Source organism: Aquila chrysaetos, chromosome 13, assembly GCF_900496995.4.
Source record: "Aquila chrysaetos chrysaetos chromosome 13, bAquChr1.4, whole genome shotgun sequence".
In the NCBI taxonomy this organism is placed as follows: Eukaryota; Metazoa; Chordata; class Aves; order Accipitriformes; family Accipitridae; genus Aquila; species Aquila chrysaetos.
The window spans coordinates 37458191-37474008 of record NC_044016.1 but is presented as its reverse complement, the minus strand read 5'-3'; the positions used below and the strand labels follow the sequence as shown (position 1 = coordinate 37474008).

The following is a 15818-nucleotide window of genomic DNA, read 5'->3' as shown; positions in this document are numbered from 1 at the left end:
AAATTAGCATGGGTAATTATCACCGGAATGCGGGGAAGCGAGGCGGTTGCGGCCCTCAGGAGGGCTGGAGGAGGCCGTGAGAGCGCGACCGCTTAGTGCGGAGGAGTCTGCACCGGCAGGCGGGGAACAACGGTGTCAGTCCCGCCATCTCGCCCTGATCTCGAGGTGAGGGGCGCGGCGGTGGGGTCGGGCGCGGGCATTCATCTGTTTGATCCTTCCGGTTCATAGCATATGATGAATGGGAGTGGCACGCGGTTGCGTGATGTGTGCGCCCTGCGTTACGACGTAGCACAGTCCCTTCTGAGCGCCGGGGGGGTCGGCGGCGCCGCCGCTGACGGCGTCACTTTCTTTTGCGTACGTAAAAAAATTAGTTTAAAAGAGCATGGGGGACCATGAAAGTGCGTTCGGGGTGGAATTCGTCCGTTTTGAGGCTATTTCGGGCGTTTTAGGCAAATTTTCCCCGCCAAAAAAGGGCGGGCGCTGCGTGCTGATGCTGTGTTCACCCCGGCGCTGGGGGGGGGGGGGGGGTGTCCCGGCCTCCCCCCGGTTCCCTGCACCGCAGCGGGTTTCTCTGAGCCCCCCCATCCCGAAACGCTGCCGGCCCCCGCGAGCGCTCACAGCTCAGACCGGCTGAGAAATTGTCCGTTTAATCATTGTTTTACACAAAACTGTACACCCCCCCACCCCACCCCGCGGGCGTGCGGGGAGCCTGAGAGTCCGGGGTGGGGGGGGCGGTGGGAATCAGGTACAAAAATACTCTGTGCGGCGTGGAGGGGAGCGGGGGGACGCAGACCCCTCGCCCTGCGCCGTGGGGCTCTGCTCGCCACGGGCAACCCCAGGCGGTTCCCGGCTCCACGTGATCCCCGTGGAGCACAACCGGGGCGACGTAAAAAAAAAAAAAAAAACCCAAAAAACCCCAAAACAAAACCAAAAAAACCAAACCACCCCCCCACCCCCCCAAACAAAGCAACGACCTGCGAGTTACAAAATCCCAACTCAGAAATCCCGAATCCTTCGAGACGAACTGTTCGATCCCCCGGCACGTGCGGGGCCGGGTGATGCCGTACGTGGGCAGCCCCGGGGGAGCCGCGGTCCCACGACGACCCCGGCGGGATCCGGCCGGCGAGGAGCGGGGCTGCTCACACCAACTCATCCAGGAGGGTGCCGATGCCGGCGCGGGGCTGTGCCGGACCCGCCATGGGCTTGTTGCACATGGGACAAACGCAGCGAACCTCCAGCCACTTCACCAGGCACCTGCGGGGCAGAAACACGGGTGGATGCACGTCCCCAGTGGGGAGACTTCCCCCCTGCCTTCCCCGCGCCCCTCCGCCGGCCGCCGTGGCCATACTCACTTTCTGTGGAAGGCGTGCTGGCATGGCAGCACCCCCAGTTCCTCCTTCACCTTAAAATCTTCCAGACAGACGGCACAGGTCTGCTGTGGGAGGCGAGACGGAGGGTGAGGGCGAGTGCCGAGACGTGCGACCCAGCGCGATGCCCACGCCTGGCCTCGCTCCCACCAGAAATGCTGTGGCCGGGGAAATCCCGCTGCTGCGGTGCTTCTTCCCAGGTATTTCCAGCTGGGATTTCAGCCCAGTTCCCAAACCGCCCCCAGTAAGGGGGTTTCCCTCCCGATTCCCAGCCCAGCGCAGTCGCTCCCCAGCCACGCGTTGCCGGCCTCACTCTGCCTGCGAGCCACCTTCGACCCCACGGAGCAGAGGGGATGTGCTCCAGAGCATCATCCCTGTTAGCCCCAACTCCATCCCGACCCAGAGACGGGAACCGCTCACCCCGTGCACGTTCAGCCTCCGGGCATCGCCTTTCAAAACCACCTGAGGGAGAAAAGGAGGCAGAGGATTAACATCAGGAGGGATTTTACCAGGAGCCCCAGTGGGAGCTGAGCCAAACTGAGCCAGGCAGGGACAGGTCGAGCCCGGGCGCAGCGGGCAGCGTGTCCCGTCACGCCGCTTTTGAATGCGCCCAGATAAGCAGCATCGGTCCCCGCGCGCCTGCACCCACCTCCCGCTCGGCCCCGAACCGCTGCGGGTACGTGCAGAAAACAACCATCGACTTTACCTCCTTGTACCCGAACCGCTCGCTCTGAGCCTGGTGCCGCAGTTTGCTGGAGAGGGGGAGAAAAAGGCACTGTGAGTTTTACAGCATCCTCAAGGGTCGCGTCTGAACCGTGCGGCCAGAAATATTCAGGAGGCACCTGAAATCAGGGGAATGCACCCTCCCCCCCGAGCAGGATTTGGGGATAAGCAGCTCTGAGGCTGCACTCGTGTCTGTCGGAGCAGCGTGGCCGTGGGCAGGACCAGCCCGAAGCCGTACCCTGGGCAGACCTGCTCCCGCAGCACCGCAGGGCCCCGTGCCGCCTCCAGCGCCGGCAGGAATCGGCAGCGGGGAGCGATAAGAGCCGGCAGCCCCAATTGTTTGCCTTAGGAAGTCGTTCGTGGTGCAGGAAGCGCTGTATTTCCAGTGCTGGCCCGCCGGCAGCTCCCAGCCCCGCTGTGACCTTGGCCGGGGCACGGGCACTGGGGAAAACCACCCGGCAAAGAAACCCGGCAAGACGTGGGGAGAAAGGGACCGCTCGCAGCGGAGCTTCTCCTCCAACCGAGGCACCAAGACGTGCTTCCGCAGTCCCAAAAATGGCTGAGAGATGCACGGGACATCGGCGGAGCCAGGGCAATCCACAGGGAAGGACTGAGCCACCCGGGGCCCTGCAGAAACGCCAGCTGCTGCCTCGGCTTTGGGTTTAAAAATAGCCCTCCCTGAACAGGGAGCGTAACATAAAGACACATCCTCTGCCGTTCAGCTCTGCTCCTTCCCTCCCCGACACAATGCGTCCCCTCCGCGCGGTCCCCTGAAAAACAAGAGCCCCTTCCTGCGTTTCCTGCCCTGCTCCGGCCGCGGGGGACCGCGGGGACCACGATCGCAGGGCAGATCCTTACGGCGAGCGGTTCCCGTGTTCTGGGACAAAACGACGGGGCGCTGGGAAGGGCCGGGGACGCCCCCGGGATGCCGACCCACCGCCGCAGCCCCCCCAGCTCACCTGATGAAGTAGCAGCAGAAGATGAGGCTGAGCACGAAGACAAAGATGCCCGTGCCGAAAATGACCATGTAGATGTTCAGTGGCAGGTCCTGGAACGTGATGGGAGGCATCGTGCAGGGTTTACTGGTATAAATCAGCCCCAGACTGCAGGAGCACCCTTTGCAGGGGGAAGAGAAAAGTCAGTGTTTAGGATGGAAGAAGGGGAAAAAGAGGTGAAGAAGATGTGCTGTGAGGGAGGAGAGAGCCTGGGCTGACTCTGTCCCCTCCGGAGTTTGCAAAGTGGGCAGAAACCAACACCAAGGCATCGTCTCGTGGCCTGTGAACTGGAGATCTCCCCAGGAAGAGCAGCAGCCCCTTAGAGCAGCTCGGTGCAGCGCAGGCAGCAGACACCGCTGCGTTCGGCAGTCACGAAACCCTTCTCCAGCAGCACAAACGTACCCCAGGCAGAATCCAGGCGTCTGGGAGACAAGGAGGCCCTGTGCTTTCATCTCCAGAGAAATACATGGAGGCTGGAAGGGGATTTAGGGAAGGACAGAGCAAAAATATAGCTTGAAAAACAAGAACAGTTGGCGTCTGTCATTGCTCCGCAGGAGCCAGAAACGGCAAGTGGCTGGTTCATTCTCGGTGCTGGGAGAAGTGCCGGGGCTGTGCGGGAGCACGTTCAGCACCACGCTGACCGAATCCCCTTTCTGAACGAAAACGTGGGCGCCGGCACGCACCAGCCGCATGCCGCTGCCTGGGCCACCACGTCTCGCTGCAAGTCTGGCACCGTGGGGGAAACGCAGAGGAGGGCGTCACGCAGAGCCGGTGACAGCGCGGCCACCCCAGGAGGGTCCCCAGCTAACGGAGGGGAAAGGCACAGAAATATTAAACCCACTGCAGCTGCCTCTGCTGGGAGCTGGTGCGAAGTCAGGCTCCGGCACTAAATAAGCACCGCTTTTTATGTCTCGAGATCACGCTGACCCCACAAGAGCTGGAGCTTTGATTTCTCATCAGATCTCGCTCAGATGGGACTTTAAAGGAGAGCAGCCCCCGAGCCCCATCTGTGCTCCGCGGAGCATCTCCCCCCGCCCCTTCCGCTCAGCACCCTCCGCTCCTGCGCTGCGCCATCTCATCAAAAAGCTCCTGCAGAAACACTTCTGGGTTTAATTACAGCCCACTAAAATCCTCCGCCTGTTTCTCATGAGAGGATGAAATTTGCTCTCCGCCACGGAAGGCAGAGACAGGAAGAGAGCGGGCGGCAGAAACCTCTGCACAAGCGGCGAGGTCCCAAGTTCGGTCTCTCTGGTTTCCTCCCCGCTGCGATGGGGAGAGAAGGCAGCGGCGTGGGCTCCGTTAGAGCCGCTCGAGAGAGGCCTGGGATGTCTGAATAGCAAGGGGAGCCCGAGCAGGACGGGCAGGTGGCACCCCAGGGGTGAAATCCTGCCCTGGGACGCTCGATTTCCAGCTGTTCCCCGGTATCTGCTTTTGCGGTGCGCTTTGAATGCACGTGCCCCGTTGATGCAATGGCCAAAGCCGCCGTGGCCAGGGGGGCATTCGGCTCTGGGGACCACAGTTTGTCGCTGCGCAGCCCAAGCAGGCACCAGACGAGAGCCTGGACCATAAGAAATGGGGTTTTCCTGCTGCAGAGGGCAGAGCCTCTTGCCAATCTTTGCCTCTTGCAATTGCCAGAGACAATTCATCAGCCACCTCATCTACAGAACGAGAAAGGGAGGATTTGTTTGTCGGGTCCTCCTCTCCCAGCCTTCTGCTCTTGAGACCACCAGGTGCAGGAAAAGACAATAGGAAAGGTGGGGTTTTTTTCCATTTCCCTGCTGGAAATGATTGAGAAATGCTAAAAAAAAAAGAAAAAAAAAAGTATATCAGCTCTGAAAGAAAACACTGAGCAACTAAATGAGGTAATGGTGGCGCACACGTGCTCACTGGTGGTGAGACACAGGCTGCAGAGCAGCTGTTGATGGACGGAGGAAACCTCATTCGAAGCTGGCCAAACAGAAAGCAGCGGGTTGTGGTAACAATAATGGGTCACAAGTGAAACAATAACGCTTGCTACATGTATTTCAAACTGAGAGCTATTCCAAAAATCTGCTGAAAGGCACCAGCCGTTCCCCTCCATGCCACGAGAGCCGTGGCGACAGAAACAGCCCAAACCCGAGTTACAGCCTCGTGAGAGGCGAGGGGAGAGGGGTCCGCAGGGCTGCCGCTGCCCACAGCGAGCGCTTGCTCTGCTCGAGCCGCAGCTCCCTGCCGGCCGGCGAGGGATGACCTGGACCTGCTCCGTGGGCAGCTGTGTGGCCACCCGTGATGAGATGGAAAATCCCTTGTCTGGGGACAGCGGGAGGAGAATCAGCTCTGCAGAGAGCAGGGAAAGGCTGGGATGTGCGTCCCAGAGGTTTTCCAGGAGAAGCACGGGGTGGGCTGGGAAGGAGAACCCCGAGGGAGACAAACCCTGCCAATCCCACACTAACCTCCCCAGCGCATCCCTCTGCGCTCGTCTTAAGGGGCTCAAAACCCAGCGTACAAACTCCTGAACATCACACCCAGACATCGCTCCTCTGCACAGGGTTGTCCCTACGGTCCCCGCACTCTGCCCAGCTGCGCCCCATCCCGTGGAGCAGAAATTGTATTCCCTGACCCCGCAAGCTGCTGACTGAGGACTGCTCCATGTTAGATGCCCAAATTCCCCACAGGTGACAACAGCTTTCTGTAAAAGCCACATGGGTGATGAGAAAGGGGCAGTCAAACCAGCCGCAGGAGGGAAAAACGGAGGTGGAACGAGAGATGCTGTAACTTGCAACCCCGTACCGAAGGAAGCAGAGACGAGCCGGTCTAACATGTCCCTGCCAGCCGCAACACAGCTGGCAAGGCTAATTTTAGACTCACCAGCTTAGCAAGGCTCATTCCTGTTAAATAGGCTTTCAAGAATTCAGGAGCTCCAGGCTGCGGTGCCGAAAAGCGAGCATGGTTCCGGGGAAGTGCCCTTTCCTGGTTGGGGAGCAGCCATCGGCTCGGCTGAGATGAGAAGGTCCTGCCGGGACAAGCCCTTGAGCAGCGGGTCTCAGCGAGGCAACGCAGCCGCTGAGCCCAGCTTTCCCGAAAAGTGAGGTCCTCCCAAACCCGGCCAGCCCCTTCCCCTCCCGCTCCTCCCCACGAGAGCTCATCGACATGGTGGGCGCGTTGGCTGAGCAATGGTTTTGATTAGCGCAAACCCCTTTGCCTGACAAAGGCGTTCATATTTTTAGTTCAAGGGGAACGGATCAAATCTGGTTTTAACCAACATGAAATGAAGAACCGATGGGCACCAAACCCAACCCGAAACAACCCATTTCACCAGCTTAGGCCTACCAGTTTTGTATCTGAAACCAGAATCCCTGAAGCCAGCACGCTGGAACAATCATTTAGTTGAAAAATGAGAGATGAGGGATCACTAGACATCTGTGAAAGTACCTACAGACATGCGCTGACTTTCTGGACCCTCCTCACTACAAGAAGGATGCTCAGAAAGGTGGTTCGTTTCACCAGCAAAGTGTTTTTCATGCAAACTGCAAAACCTCCCCTTTGTAAGCAGAAGCAGCAAAGATGCAGTTTGACCTGCCAGGGCTGTGGTTTGCAACTCCTCCTCCTCCGACCCACACGGCTCTCTGGCAGATTTAAGTGCTGAGCTGGCCTAAATACCCCTGCTGCAAGCTGTGGTGAGGACACCCAGTGCCTCCGGTTCAGCTGGCTAACGGGGTGACCCCAGCCCTGCTCCCCGCCTCCACCCCAAACCCTACAGCACGACTTTGACCGTCACAACCCCACTAAACAGCCTGGCCGACACCTCTGCAAAAGCAGACCCTCGTGCTCCAGCGACCCGTGTGGTTTGGCCCTCTGGACACAACAGTTTGCAGTATTTTGCAGTATTTCAAGGCAGGACAGACACAAGTTTCTGCCTGTACTGCGCAGGCACGGGGTTTTTGCTGAGCAGAGCTTCTCCCTCACCCCAATTCTTGTTCAATAAAACAAACGGAAAACTCAGCAGGTCATTAAATAAAACCATTCTTTCTACTCCCACACAAAAGCTGTGAGCTTTGCATCAGAAAATTGAATGCAGCTTCCATATAATTTTTGCTGTGATGCTGGAACAGGCTTCCTGCAAAAGTTGCCCCTAAGCCAAGCAGTTCTCCATGGGGGATAACCAGCTCCCCTCCAAATAAAGTTACCTGGCTCGTGCCCGCTGACTGCAAAGTCCCCTGGACTACACCTGAGCAACAGGAGGAAAAATTGTGATGCAAAAGAAGAGCTGAAATGCCAAGGCAGCACAGTATACGCTGTCTGTTAAGATGTTTCGAATACACCCATTTAGGTTGAAAATGTGATTTCTTTACTGGGTCTCAGACTTATTTACACCAATGGCCCCAATTCTGCAAAGGTCCTTAACAGCACACAGGTAAGCAATTTTGCTGGCCTCCGCTGATTTAAATATTTGCGAGCTCGGGGCTTAAAGCCAAAATGTACGAGTCAGATGCCCACGGCTGGTCTCCTAAACCCACGTCCTGGCCCTTGAACAAGGGTGGGCTCTGTTCTCAGTGTTTCCCAAAGCCCGTGCCTTGGGAAGCTGGTGAGAGCTGTGGCTGCTCGGAGCCTCTAAAAGCAGAGTCTCTCCTACTTATGATGTTTCTTTAACTCTGCCAAGTTTGCATTTTCTGCTGTGGAGCATTTACTTGCACCCTGTTTAATGGAAACCCATGCACTCACCACATGTCCCGGGCTAACTGCCTGCAGGACCGGTGGCTTCTTATCCCCGAATTGCCCAAGAACACACAAGGTATGCATTACAGGAGAGGAAGCCACCGGTTGCATTATATTTAGCTTCAAAGGCTGTAACCCCTTCATAAATTAAAATAACCCAGCCTTTGTTGCTCAGGCAGGGCTTTGATGGTGGAATTCCCAGCACAGCTTCTCAACTACTTAGTCATAAAAATAAACCACTTCTCATTTAAACCAAAACCTCCTCACATGTGCAAACTCAGTTCCACGTTCCTGAGAATTTCTTACAGCGAACACGAGAGTGAGGAGCCAGGGCCTTGTCTGGGGTCCGTTAAAAATAAGTTTATTCCACTTTTGCAGACACATGAAAGAGGGTTTGTTGTTTTGGTGGGTTGTGGGGTTTTTTTGGTGGTTTTTTTTTTTTTTTTCATTGCAACTACCACACGAAGCGAAAGCATGGCAAATTCATTTAGCAACTGGCTTTATTCCTGAGAACTGAGCAGGACTCGCTGCTCTGGAAGTAAAACTCCTTTCCCCGACTCATCCCCGGTCCGAGCAGCACCGGGGGGGGGTGGGGGGTGGGGGGTGTTCCCGGGGACCCCGCGGCGGCCCGCACCGCTCCGCAGCCGGGGGCTGGAAGCCGGGAGCCGAGGGAAGGAAGGACCGAGGCAACCGGAGGGGCTGGGGGGGGGGAAATAGGGATACCCGCTGCCCCCCCAAACTCACGCCCCGCAGCCCCCCCCCCCCCCCCCCAAACCCGGGGAAGGAAGGAAGGAGGGGAGCAGCACCCCATCCCTACCGCCCCCCCCTCTTTTCCCATAGCTCCCCCCCCCCCAGGACCCCGCTCTCACCGTTGCACCACTGGAGGGGGGGCATCCGGGAGTCGCTCCGCGGGGCCGGGCCGGCTCCGCCGTACGCGGTGCCGGGCCATGGCCGGGAGCGGAGCTGGGCTGGGCTGGGCTGGGCTGGGCTGGACTGGGATCGGCCCTGCCTGCAAACCCCGCCCCGCCCCCCCCCCCAACCCGGCCCCGACCCCCCCCCCCCCCCAACCCGGAGCCGCCCCCTCGGCAGGCGCAGCGCCGAGCACCCCGGGAATGAGAAACTCCCCCCCCCCCGCCAAACTCCCCGGGATCCAGGCTGTTCCATGCTGTAGGTTCGGACCACGCGCGTTTTGGTGATCCTGGCTCCCGGCACCCACATCCCCGCGGATGCAGGTTTTTGCCAGGCGTGTTTCCACAAAACGCGGGCGGGCGAGGGGCTTTGCTCAAATACGGCTCCATCGTCCGGCAGAGATGCTCTGCACGCGAGGCGAGTTTGGAAAACCTGCCTCACCCAGCCCGACCTTGTGTCTGTGCCACAAGTTCCCCTTGGGGGAACTTGCCGGAACGCGCTGAGCTCCCGGTGGCACTCAAGTCTTGGGCAGGGGATGGTTTTGGACACGATCGGCATCTCCATCCAAACTGTGGACCCTGCGGGTGACTGGTGACCACGAGGGCAGCAGGACTGGCAGCGTGGGGCTGTGAAATGGCTCCGCGTGCCCCAACGTGCCCCGTTGTCAGGGATGGCCGTATCCGCCGCCGATAGCTCCAAGGATCAGGCAGTTTTCTGCCGCCGGTGGCTGACAGCCCTCCTGAAATCAGGGCACTTTCCCACGCTACGTTTTGATCTCCCAACGCGGGTGCCTGGCCGCTGCAAGTACACAGTAAGGTACAGCACACCGCAGGCTCTGCCAGTGATTTCGCTCTCTGGATTAGTTTGCTGATCCTCCAAACACAATCTCCCCTCGTGCTCGGAGCCTCCCTGATCCCAGCTTTGTCCAACAACAGCCACGCTCTGCATTCGGGGGACGATTAGCAGCAGGCTGCACAAAGGGAGCTTCGCAGCAGCAAGGAACACAAAGCAGAATTGCACAATCAGACAGGAGGCGTTTTATACCCCCCAGGACCTTGCCGAGCTGCAATCTCCCCCCCACTGAAGCTTCTGGCATGTCCAACGGTCCCAGCAGCACCCAGCGTCGCTGCAGAGCATGACCAGCCCCTGCGCATTGCCCAACACCAGTTCCTCCTTGCCGCAGCGTCTGCAGCCCTTGCTCGGGGTAACCTTGGCCCCGCTGCCAGCAGTCGATCTCTCCTCTCTGCCAGTGCCTTTCTGGGATGGTGCCATGCCCCGAGCACCCCGGGGCACCTCAGGGGCCTGTAAAAGCAGAGTCCCCAGCCCAAGAGCTGTACAACACACACAGAGGACACCACAGCTTCTGCAAACTAAAGTTTTTTCTCCCTATTGCACTTGAGCTAAAGGCAGGCGTTCCCCGGAGCAGGATCGCTTAGGGCCACCAGTTAGCAGGGATGGGGTGCTACGGCACCCCTCGGTGTGCCCCACGCCAGGCGGCTCACTCTGCATGGCCGTCGGGCTCCTCTCGCTATGTATTTACGTGATCTCAGAACAACGTATAGCCGGGAGCCGAGCGGTGCTTCATGCGCTCTCAGGAAGCGGAGGAAGAATGGGGCTATAATAAGAGCTGGCGGACAATGAGCGCTGGCAGCGTGCAGGGGCAGCCCAGCACCCATGGGGCCACCCAGCACCCATGTGGCCGGTGCCACCACCAGGGCACTCGCTCCTGGCCTTGGCCACCATCCTGGGGCTCGGCTCGCCCATCCTCTCTGCGAGCGGCGAAGGTGTTTTTCGCAAGTCCCGGTGGACAGCTGGCCCCTCTGCAAGGCTGGGTGGAGAGCTTGGTGCCAGCCTTTGGGAGACCGACATCGCCACCTCGTGATGCGATGGTGACCCTGGTGACTGCCAGCCGGGCTCTGTTTTCCACCAGGAACCGCCCCTTTCTGTCCCCACTGCTGGAAAAAAAAGAGTGGGGAGGCCCAGCACAGGCACTGGGCACCGGTGGGGTCTGACAGGTTCAGCCCCTGGACCAAGGATCTGGAAGGACTCGGGTCCATCTCAACCCACAGCACTCAGGGTGATGCTCTCCCACCGACTCCTGGGACGGATCCCAGCCTGAGCACATAAAGTCTGTCCCAAAGCACGCAAGGGACGGCCAAACTTTTTCCTTAGCACTGTCTTTATTTTCACAGGTTAACACTAGGCATGGAGGACATCCAAACACTACGACAAAAGGCCTGTTTGCCTGAGCCCACGCACCAGACCTAATTCACATTGCTACAACAGACCGAAAACGAATGGGAAACAAGACAAGGAACACACAGAGCTTCAGTCACCTTGGGAGGGAGGGACAGGACTGGCTTGGCAAATGCATCTGCCACGTGGGAGAACGAAGCCTTGAAGGTTTCTGGAGCCAACAGGGATAGAGTAACCTGAAACGTGGGGCTGAGTCCCTCCGGAGGCATCTTGGAGCGAGCAGGCTGGGAAGGAGGCTATACGTTAGGCCTACCTGGGTGGCAAGATTGCAGGTTGAGGGTCTATGCTTTACCACTAGGAATAGCTCACGTGCCTGGGGACCCCCTTAGCTGAGGGGGAGGCCCAGGGAGCAGTTGCATGTAACCCATTAGCTGCCAAGCGTCTGCACCGTGAGGAAAGCCCTATCTCTGGCACTCAGCGGGCATCGGGATCAGGTGAGCACCGCACACACAACGCTCCCACCGCACAACCCCTCTCGTCCTCCTTCACGCGCTCCTCTTCAGCCTCAGGGCATTGTCCAGGGCGACCAGCTGGCGCAAGAAACCCCGGTTGGGGATGATGCCGCGGTGGTCCTTGACTGTCTTTATGGCTTCTACAAGGGGCATGTGGTGGCGGATCATGAGGTAGGCGAGGACCAAGGTGGCCGACCTGCTCACCCCGACAGCACAGTGCACAAGGATCCTTCCTGGGGGTAAAAAACAGGGGCTGTGTCACAGCAGACCAAATATCCCAATTAAAAAAATACTGAGGACCTAACTGTTTGCCATGGTGTGTCCTGGAGCAGTGGCTCAGGTGTGCAGCCTGAAGTAGGGCCCCGGTTATAGTATGACTGTGATGCACTGAGGTCCCCCTCTCGGCAAAGGATATCGGTGTATTGCGATCTCCCAAAACAGACTGAATAGGACCAGCCACAGCTCAGGACACAGGCTGGGGCTGTGACCTGGGGGGCCAGTGCCCTCATCTAGCCTGTCCTCTCCTTGGAGGAGATGATCCAGTGCAGGAGACACCATCCCAGGTTAGAAATACCTTTGTTTTCTAGGACGCTTAGCGATAGGATATTAGTCTAGCTTCCCACCTACCCGGGGCGGTTTCTTCCCATTCCTGCTCCCCACTTCTCTCCCAGAAATCTTTACCACTGACCTTCGTTCAGCGCTTGGTGGATGAAGTCAGCTGCAGGATAAAAGTAGGGGCTCATGTCGAAGGAAGGCGAGTCATGGGCCTCGATGCCCAGGTAGCGGATGCCCGTGCCCTCGTAGTACTCGGCACCCCCCCTCCACTTGCTGTGCGAGGCGTTGAGGATGTGGGTGATGCGCAGGTGAGCCAGCTCACGCCGGTTGGCCGCTATATCTCTGCAAAGAATGAGAAACCGTGCAGAGATACGTAAGTTTAGACTAGTTAAAAGAAAAGTTTCCAAGGACAGCGTAAGGGCTGTCCTGGACAAACATTTGCATCTGAGAAAGCTGGATGCAAAGGAAAATTGCCAGACTCTTAAGATTCTTGAATTTTAAGTCAATCTCACAGTCCCTGGCTCCACAGCCACTCCACCTTCACCTACCCCACCACAGCAGTGCTCTGAACTCTCTGCACAACTGTGCTTATGTCCTTCCTCCTCCTTTGTCCCAATGTACCATACCCATCATGTCCTCCTCTCCCTCACATTTCCCAACCTCCCCCTCCCAGATTTCCCCATTTCACAAAAATAGCCCTGAACCCCCCCAGTTCTTGCCCCCTTCCGATACATACTGATCGCCCAGGTAGAGTCCTGGCCAGACCTCATCAGCGTGATTACAGGCTGTCTTTCCCGTGTACAGCAACCTTTCAAGCTCGAAGACGCTGAGGATGGGGTGGTTGTTGCGCTCTTCCCGTGAGCCCCGGCTCGGTGACCTGGTGCCATTCCTTGAGAATCTGGACAGGAAAGCCATTGGAGCTGCCGAGACCCACAAGGCATACCTATGGGTTCGTGAAGGCCGGAGAGTGGCCCGGAGGTTGCTTCTGCTGCTGCTGCCACCCACGGTCCTGTCGAGGAAGCAGCGGAGGTGCCATTAGAAGAACTGGGGAGGTCTCACTCCACCCCTTTTGTAGAAATACTGGCCCAAAGCAGCCAATTCTCACCTTGCCGATGAGAGGGCTGTGTTGAGTCAGCTACGCAGTGGTTCCCAGTGTGAGACAGTATCACCTACACTCCCTTCCAAGAGGCAATACTGCTGGGGAGAAGTTTGTGATGCCAGGGCTGGTGAGGGAAGCCAGAGAAGCAGCCAGATTGCTGAGTCTCCACAGGCTGAGGTTTTGCTCCAGCCCCACGACTTTGGGTTGAGGCCACATTGGCAAGAGATGTTCTACACAGGACCACCTTCCTTCTGAGCTGGCTCTGGGGCTTTGCCTGCCAGCGGGACAATGCCAGCTCGAGAACTGATGCTGCCAACCTGTGATCAGCAGCAATGAAAGGCGGCCAGGTCTGGGCAAGCCACCAGGACTGGGGAGGAAAAACCCCCAAACAGGTGGAGGATTCCATATGGTACCACGCAGAGTCTGGCCAGGACCCAGACTCCTACGGACCAGGCACAAAAGCCTGTGGAGAGGGAGTGGCAGGATTAACCCCTCCAAGTACACCAGTCCTGCCGCTGCATTTGAACATCGAGGACTGGGTTGGGGTGGGAAGAGTTAATTTCAGGGAATGAGAAAGCTCATTTTACAGAGCGGATCCTCTAGGACGAAGCTCTGCTCTCAAACCTTTAGATCATGCCGATACTTGTCACACATCTGCAAGAAACCTCCCTGGACAGCCTTACCCACACGGAGCAGTTAACAGTCCCTGCAGCCAGATGTTCGTCAGAGCTGCCTTTTTTTGCTCGTTTGCTGCTGCCCCACTGACAGAACCCCCCAAACGTGAGAATACAATTCTCTTTCCCACCATCACTGCCGCTCCCCTGAGCTGCCCTGGAAGGTGTCCAAAGAGCATCCCATCACAGCCCCCCCCCAGCAGCAGCTCAGCACTGGCGAGTTGTCTCTGGGACTCGGGGAAGGAAACGCAGCGACCTTGGGCTGGCCAGGCTGGATCGGAGCATGTCTGTCTGCTTTGACATTTTGCCTAAGGCGCCGGCCAGCAGCCAACGGTGCAGAAGGAAGAAGCCTCCAGCCATTTCTTGGCAATGTGCAGAGGAGGAAAACATCGCAAGGGCATGGGGAAGCTCAGAGGGAGTCCAGAGACACTCACGGATGTCTCCCTCCCCGCTCCTTGTACCAGTTCCGACCCTGCCTGGCATCCTGGGGTGCTGCACAGAAGAGGTCAGCCCTGCCTGCCCTGCTCATCCCTGGCACCGGGCACACCACGCTCCCCCAGCACGGGGTACCGGCCAGATCTCACCCTGACACATCTCCCCTGCCCTGATGAATTCTGGACTCCTTCACGCTGGGAATTCAGACTTGGCAAACCCCACCTGGAAAAGGCAATCGGCACGGCCGTGTGCCGGGGCCCTTAAACCTTGTGTGACCTTGGCTGCGGCACAGCCACATGCCACCAGCCCCAGGCAGCGTTAAGAAACAAACAGCAGAAGAGTCCGAAAAAAGCAACTGAATCATCAGTCTAAGGCTGTAACTAGCCAAATAGCAGACCCTCTTATTGCTACAGCTGGCTGGGAAAATAGCAATCCATACCTATCCTGGGACGTAGCTCTGGAAACCTCAGGCCCAAAGCTGGGTTCCAGCATCTCACCCCCAACACACCCCCCGCCGTGCCAGCCCCCCAAAGTGCTGCAGGGGAAGAGAAACTGCCCCGCATCCAAGACCTCAGAACAGACCCCGAAGCACTCTTGGCACCCAAAACCCTCACAGGTATCGGCTGTGGCCCCCCCCCTTTTGGCAGCCAAGCTTGGGGGCTTGCTCCCCACTCCCCCGAGCACGCTCACGGCTGCCTCCGGAGCCCCTCTGCCAGTCGTGCCACGCTCGGAGGGAGGGGAGAAACAGCCAGAGCCTGCCTAGATGCACAGAGCGAGCTCTGAAGAGGCATCGCTGAACCAGCACGGGCTGCTCAGCCCCGCACACGCCGCAGAGACAGACAGACAGACACGCAGGAGGAAGGAGACGCCCACCCCGTTACTCTACCTTTGTGAGGGCTGTGATTTCTCAGCTCAAAGTGAGTGTTGTAGTCAGATCCAGTCGGCCATGTCTTCCTGCTGCTGCCGCCGCTGCTGTAGAAAGGCTGATGTATGAACATCTATTTTAAGCCATGACATGTCCAGAGGCAGGTTTGTTTATATCATGCTGTGCATGGATGGATAAGGGAGGAATGAGGGAGACGGACACAAATGCAGAGATTGCATGCAAGCATGCACAGACTACACATAAGTGCCCACTACTACGCAGACAAAAACAAAAGCAACAATAACATATCAAAATTCTCCTGCCAGCTTTTCTCTCACTCCTCCTCCAGCAAACCAAAAGCCACAGGCGCACAGAGAAGGAGAGAATAAAAAGCCGATAAAGTGGTGCTGATGACATGATTACCCATATCATAAATCTGTAGCCGTCTCTAGAGGATGCTTCTTCGTATTTTTTTTTACAGTTGACCTTGTCCTCCCCCCTTGCTAGGGTCTCTTTGGCGGAGCCAGAGCTTGGTGGCATTTTCTTCATTTGCTAAGAAAATAAACTGGGGCGGGGGGGGGGTGCGGGATGTATGTGGTGAGATGGCAAACTATTTACAAATTCATGTCAAAATCAGGGAATACTTTTTTCGTGGGAAAAAAAAAAGAAAAAAAGAGGAAACTCAAAAGATTGAAGCTTTTTGTTTTGACATTTTCTAAATGACACCATTCATTTCAGAAGTGCTGCAATATTTCAGTTAAACATTTTCCAAGCAGAATATTCTCCCTTTCCC

General features: G+C 57.6%; 2 protein-coding genes and 1 non-coding gene across 6 annotated transcripts; 1 reads left to right on the top strand and 2 right to left on the bottom strand.

The window, feature by feature from the left end:
- Positions 1–211: 211 nt before the first annotated feature.
- Positions 212–306, top strand: LOC115350533. Its single transcript, XR_003926484.1, has one exon. It is a non-coding gene; the product is annotated as a small nucleolar RNA U13 (small nucleolar RNA).
- A 278-nt stretch (positions 307–584) lies between these two features.
- Positions 585–8766, bottom strand: RNF122 (ring finger protein 122). Of its 4 annotated transcripts, none has more exons than XM_030035188.2 (6): positions 8650–8766; positions 3050–3206; positions 2074–2119; positions 1788–1829; positions 1353–1432; positions 585–1254 (listed from the first exon to the last, which is right to left on the bottom strand). In XM_030035188.2, the coding sequence occupies exons 1-6, from the start codon at positions 8672–8674 to the stop codon at positions 1140–1142; spliced, it is 465 nt and encodes a 154-aa protein (XP_029891048.1). In that variant the 5' UTR covers positions 8675–8766; the 3' UTR covers positions 585–1139. The 4 variants fall into 4 exon arrangements, with proteins under 4 accessions (XP_029891048.1, XP_040984405.1, XP_029891047.1 ...); XM_041128471.1 differs by lacking the exon at positions 8650–8766 and adding an exon at positions 5933–6132 and having other exon boundaries at positions 587–1254; positions 1353–1435; XM_030035187.2 differs by having other exon boundaries at positions 588–1254; positions 1353–1435.
- A 2084-nt stretch (positions 8767–10850) lies between these two features.
- On the bottom strand, positions 10851–15366 carry DUSP26 (dual specificity phosphatase 26). The gene is given in 5 exon segments (XM_030036005.2): positions 10851–11630; positions 12086–12294; positions 12689–12961; positions 15047–15071; positions 15074–15366. Coding segments are annotated over 5 exon segments (792 nt in total). The 5' UTR covers positions 15159–15366; the 3' UTR covers positions 10851–11430.
- Positions 15367–15818: the final 452 nt, after the last annotated feature.

Coding starts and splice junctions, on each gene's coding strand:
- RNF122 (XM_030035186.1), bottom strand. CDS start 5,885: ATGTTAGACCGGCTCGTCTCTGCTTCCTTCGGTACGGGGTTGCAAGTT.